The following is a 6,000-nucleotide window of genomic DNA, read 5'->3' on the forward strand; positions in this document are numbered from 1 at the left end:
GTCCTGGACTTTTCTTTTTGAGGAGACTCTTGATTGCTGCTTCAATTTCATTTTGTGTTATAGATCTATTCAGGTGATTAATTTCCTCTTGGTTCAGTTTTGGATGATCATATGTATCTAGAAATCTGTCCATTTCTTTAAGATTTTTGAATTTATTTGAATATAGCTTCTCAAAGTAGTCTCTGATGATTTCCAGGACTTCCATGGTATTTGTTGTTATCTCCCCTTTTGCATTCCTGATTCTACCAATTTGGGTTTTTTTCTCTCCTAATTTTAGTCAGGTTTGTCATATATGGCCCCTGTACTGTGTGCAATTAAGTATTTTTTGGCTTGTAATGATAGCACTAGTGATATTTAGAATGGAAGGGTGAGAGGGGATGGAAAGCAAAGAAGTTAAAGGAAAATGGAAAAACAAATAATCAAGTAGAAAAAAACAAAACAAAGAAACAAACAAAAAAGTTTCAAAGATATAAACAGGGAGAGAGTGTACTAAACAATTGTAAGCTGAAATGGCATTAGAGAGACAGGATTAAAAATAAAAAATAAAAAGAATAAAGATAAGAATAAAAATGAAAAATAAGTAAATGAAAGAAAAAAATATATAAACAAAGTAAATAAAAATAAAAATGAATTAAAAAATAAAATAAAAAATAAAAAAAACCTGCCAAGTTCAAATGCAATGAGGTTTCAGTCTTAATAATTTTGGTGTTTGTCCCTCAGCCTCCAATCCTGGAGATGGTACTCAGATGTTGTTCTGTAGTTGTCTCATCAAAGGGGAAACATAAAATAGAACAAAACTGCACACACACAAAAAAAATCCCACAAAGTGTCCCAAGTTCAATTGCAATACAGTTTCAGTAAGTTTTTCAGCATGCAGGTGTAGTTAGGTTGTTGTCTCATCAAAGGTAGGGAGAGAAAAAAAAAAGAGTCTCGAGACAGTTCTGTAAATGGTATCTGGGGCTGTGGCTTGCCTGCCCACTGCCTCTGCTGTTGCTGGAGGTGTTATTTATGCAGATCTCTGGGGCGAGTTTAACACTCACTTGGCTCCGCAGGCTTTGTTTACTCAGAGTTCTCCTGTGCACGAGCCGCTGATGCAAGCTTTCCCCTTTCCAAGCACACTGGGAAAGGTGACACTGCACCCACTTTCTCAGGCCTGCATGTTTATTTACAACTCGTGTGAGAAGTGGGTCTTCCCCCCTCTCCTGTGGAGTTTTCCTCCCATCCCTGTTTTTACAAGCCTTCCCGCTCCTGATTGCTGGGCGTGTGCTGCTGCTCCTGCCAGCCAGCATGTTTGTTTACAGCTCACTTGGGAGGTGGGTCTTCCCCTCTCTCCTTTGGAGTTTTCCTCCCACTGCCACTCTCACAAGCTTTCCTGCTCCTGGTTGCTGGGCACACGCCCCCGCTCCCACCCTCTCTGGCCAGGCCCACCTTGTTTATTTACAGTTCTGTGAGTGATTCCCTTCCCATTCTCTTGGGTGCTCAGGGTGCCCCACCCTCTTTGCTATGTGTCCTTATTGTTCTTATTGCTTATTACTCAGTTTCTCTTTTTTCCCCGGGGTGGGGGTCAGTCCATGCAGGGGACTATGGTGATCTGGCCCAGGCTTGTCTGTGGGAGTACCGTGTACTGCTTAGCTCACCTTGTCTGCATCTTCCCAAGCTGTCTGGGAGCAGGCATCTGTCAGTGGCCCGGGGGCCCTCCTGGTTTCTCTGTTTAACATGAAGTGGAGATGCTCTGCACAGGCTTGAAGTGTGGAGGGGTCAAAATTTTGCCTCTTCTCGGTGGCCTTGCCTGTAAGGTGTGTCTCCAGCATCTCTCCAAGATTTCACTTTAGAAGGCATGCTTTCTGCTTCCTCCCTTTAGCCGTCATCTTGGAATCCCCCAAGTTACCTAAATCTTGTTATGAATATGGAAATGCAGGGCAATATATAAGAGGTTGAAAAATCAGATAATTATAGTAGACATTACAGATGAGAGAGTTATAGCCTGAGTGATCACTGAAGACTAAACAAAGAACGCAAAATTTGAGGTGCATTGTAAAATGTATTATTATGATTAATGGAGTAGACCATGCCCTGTGTTTTAGATTAGCAGAGACATATAAGAAATATCACAAAGGAAAAAAAGTAACAAATATGAAAAGAAAACTGCAGGATTAAAACCTTTCATGATCCCTGCTAGCACTTTGCTTGAGCACTGTGGTATGAGCAGACTTATTTTCCCCCAGTGTAAGGGGTTATATCTATTGCTTCATGAGGAGAAAATTCTTGACCATGCTAGTCTTTCCATAGAGAGCTGATTTTCAGCAATTATGCAGGTCCTGATTCAGGAGAGCTTACATTCCTAATACATAAATGGCCCTCCCCAAACCCTTTCACATGGAGGCTCCCATTCTCAAGTTGTTTTCCCTTGTGTCTTTCAGATGAAGCAGCTTTTGCTGAATATAGTGCTCCCTGCAGCACAGGTAACCAAAACTTGTACTCCCTATCCCACGTCTTCTTTTCACTGTCAAAACCAGAGTGAAATGAAAGCTATATACAAAATCATAAACAAATTTGTTAATTGATCTCATATTCCTTCCACTGCATGATAAAACAGAAGAGCAGAGCACAAATCCTCTGGAAGATGTCTCTAATTCCCTCATCAAAAAATCTATAATATTTCAGGGTAAATATCTGATGAGCCTATTCTAGATCTTGGTTTGATTTCCTTTAGCAAGTCCTGTTACCCATATATAATTAGAATTATAGTCAACCCTTGACAATCCCTGAATCACACTCTCTTTCTTCTCTTTTCTCCATAGTCACAAAGCAAGAAAACTTTTGAAGCTGATATCTCTAAACAGGATCTTGCTGGAATCTATGCAGCCAGGAACTTTTAAGGGGATTTCATGTAGCTGTGTATACTGAACATGCTGGTGATATATATATAGATAGATAGATAGATAGATAGATAGATAGTGTATTTCTGATCATTTATTCTTTCTTCATTCAATACAAATTTACTCAAGTACTCATGTACACTTAGTGCCTTGCACTGTACTTTGTATATGCAATGAACAAAAACTGACATTCTAATTGAGATCATGGTGCATATTACAAAAGTGGGAACAATTCAAAATAGGCTCAATATTACAGAACCTCAGAATATGAAGAGTAATGTAATGGTAATCCATTTGATAACTTTATGGTGGGTAGATTGGTGACAATAAGAATATGACACAGGCTGACAGAGTGGCTTAAGTGGTAGAGTGCCTGCCTAAGAAGTGCAAGTTCAGTACCAGAAAAGAAAAAACTGTGACACAAGCTGAACATGATGGCATATGTCTGTAATCTCAGCATTTTGAAGACAAAGGCAGGAGGATCACTAGTTCAAGACCAGCCTGGGCTACATGGTGAGACCTTGTCTCAAAAGAAACGATAGGTGGAGATGCAACCCAGTGACAGAGAGCTTGCCTAACATGAGCAAGGCCATGAGTCAGTCTCCAGCACTGCAGGAAGAAAGAAGAAAGGAAGGAAGGGAGGGAGGAAAGAAAGGGAAGGGAAGGGAACAGAGGGAGGAAAGAAAGGGAAGGGAAGGGAAGGGGAGAAGATGGAGGAAGAGAGGAGGAAGGGTCTTTCAAAAAATAAAAAGGGTCCAAAAGCATTCAGAAGGCTGAGGCAGGAGAATCATGAGTGGAAGTCAGTCAGGGATACAGAGTAAGTTCCAGGTCAGACTGGGTTACATGGCAAGATGATGTCTCAAAAAATCCAAAATGGGTTGGTCTAAAAATCTCCATCCTCAGAACTGGATCTGGCCCACAGGAACACTTACCCAAGCCACATGCTGGAGGTGGTAGGGAGAGTCTGAAACACGCAGAAGGCAGAGACAGGAGAATCATGAATTGAGGTAAGTCTGAGCTATGTAGTGAGTTCCAGGACTGCCTGGGTTACATAGCAAGACCCTATCTCAAAAGAACAAAATCTCCACCCTCAGAACTGCAGCTGGCCCATGGGCACTCTTAGCCAAAACACATCCTATTCTTCAAATCACAAAGGAGTTACATCAGCTTGAGGCCATATTTGGGAGCTCCCCCACAAATAAACACATGAAGAAAGTCACCTTCACTCAAGGGAAGAGAAACAGTACAAGTAAACAATCACATACTGTCAGCATTGTATTTAATGGAAGAAACCCTGTTGATTGGGCTCTCATTTTTGTTGCACTGATTTTTTTTGTCTAATTGCAATGAAAACATATAAGTAAGGTATATTATAGATTGTGAAAGCAGTTCTTAATTTGCACGCATGTTAAGAGAGTTAAACCAGGTTGAATATTGAAAAGACATTGATAGCGTTTGGAGCTGGAATGCCCCCCAAAGGTCCATGTATTAAAGGCTTATTCCCTAGCTTGTTGCAATTGGGAGATGGTGGAAACTTTAAAAGGTGGGGTCTGATAAAAGGTCTCCAAGTCATTTGGATGTGCCCTTCTTGACGTTAGAGGGACTCAGGGCTGTACTCCTCCACTCATGACACAAATGCTTTACTCTGCTATGCACTGCTACCATTATGGGCTCCATTGCCACAACCCTAAAATATAAGGGCAGTTGATCATGGACTGAAACTTCTTAAATTGTCAGCCAGAATAAACCTGTCTCCTTATAAACTGATTAGTCTTTGATATTTGTTTCAGTAACTAACACAGGCATAGTGACAATGTTTATTTATGGGAGATAACAAAAGTGAAGGTGGAGAAAGGAGTTTGGATTAATTTATAAAGGGTCTTACAAGAAGTCTGTATTATAGCCTATAAGTAATAGGAAGCCAATGGAATCATTTAAAAACAAGATAGCTGTATAATCAGATTTGGTTTAGAATGGTGGCAACTGAAGAAGTGAGCTATAATGGGGAGATTATGACAATCATACTTACTTCTTATGAAAAATTTTCTTGGAAGAAGGATTATAAATATATTCTAATTTTTAAAACTGGTTTTCTTCAATTCTTACAACTTAGAGAATGCCAAAATGCTTTTTACCAATATTGCAAGTTCCAGACCAAAATGAGGCTTATAAGAAAGCTACTGTAGATATTAGATTCAGCTTTCTATGTACTTTTCTGGAGTCCATTCAAAACCAGATCAACAATTATTTTGTTCCCAGAGTAATTATGCATCTTGCTTCAAACTTGAATTAGGAATGGGAGACTACTTCAAGAAAAGTTTAGACTCTGATTAATGGAATTCTAAAGAATATTCACTATATGACAGCCATATAAAATATGCTACATTCATGACTCAGGGCCCTTGCATCATTATTTTTTTTTTTTAAATCTTATTCTCCCTATTCTGACAGCTTAGAAACTCAGACTTTTTTCATGTACAGTAATAACCACATGGTGGCAGCAAACAGTAAGAAAATATGAGCTGCTATTTTATTGAAACCAGATTTTAAAAAAAAGAAGTTAGGCAAAAGGAAGAGAGAGGAGAGAAAGCAAAATAACTAAGCAAAATCTAAATGGTAAGATGCCCCAGCCTGCATGGGTACGCTGCGTGAGCCTGACTAAGAGTGATGGGGAACAAGAAATAAAACACACACAAACATACTGACATACAACATAAAAACAGAACACTAGTATCAGGAGGGCTGCACATTCCTGATGGAAAACGTGAGCACCTACCTGAGCCAGAGTGTTTATTTTATAGGTCAGTACAAGGAAAAGACTCAGGTAAAACTCAAGCTTTAACAATTCTTGATGCAAGGTAAAAGGAATGAGGTTTAGTGGGCTAATTTTCCTAAGACTAATGAAGCTTAATTACAACACATCAGTTCTGGAATCATCTAGGCGTGCAGGACACCTTATCTACGGTATTGATTAATCTTTGCATCAGGGAGTCTCCTAAGAGTTCTGGTACTTAATCTAGTTTTGCATCAGGGGGCTGGTATGCTGACACAGCAGGTTGTATTCTTCAAGGAGATGTGAGAACAAAGGTCAAGACAACAGGTACTGGGGAAATTATGGTAG

The 6,000-nt window shown here is 39.8% G+C and overlaps 1 protein-coding gene across 2 annotated transcripts in view; it reads left to right on the forward strand.

The window, feature by feature from the left end:
• The window catches only part of LOC109697725 (alpha-2-macroglobulin-like), a 66,471-nt gene extending 61,825 nt beyond the window's left edge, over nucleotides 1-4,646 (forward strand). Inside the window, exons 35-36 of one of the 2 annotated variants that reach the window (XM_074076104.1) lie at nucleotides 2,421-2,462; nucleotides 2,597-2,763. In XM_074076104.1, the coding sequence (XP_073932205.1) occupies nucleotides 2,421-2,462; nucleotides 2,597-2,691 (137 nt within the window). In that variant the 3' untranslated portion in view covers nucleotides 2,692-2,763. Of the gene's footprint in view, nucleotides 1-2,420; nucleotides 2,463-2,596; nucleotides 2,764-2,801 lie in introns of those variants that run through there. The other variant, XM_074076105.1, reaches the window with a different exon arrangement.
• Nucleotides 4,647-6,000: the final 1,354 nt, after the last annotated feature.

The sequence above is a fragment of the Castor canadensis genome, chromosome 6 (genome assembly GCF_047511655.1).
Source record: "Castor canadensis chromosome 6, mCasCan1.hap1v2, whole genome shotgun sequence".
NCBI lineage: Eukaryota > Metazoa > Chordata > Mammalia > Rodentia > Castoridae > Castor > Castor canadensis.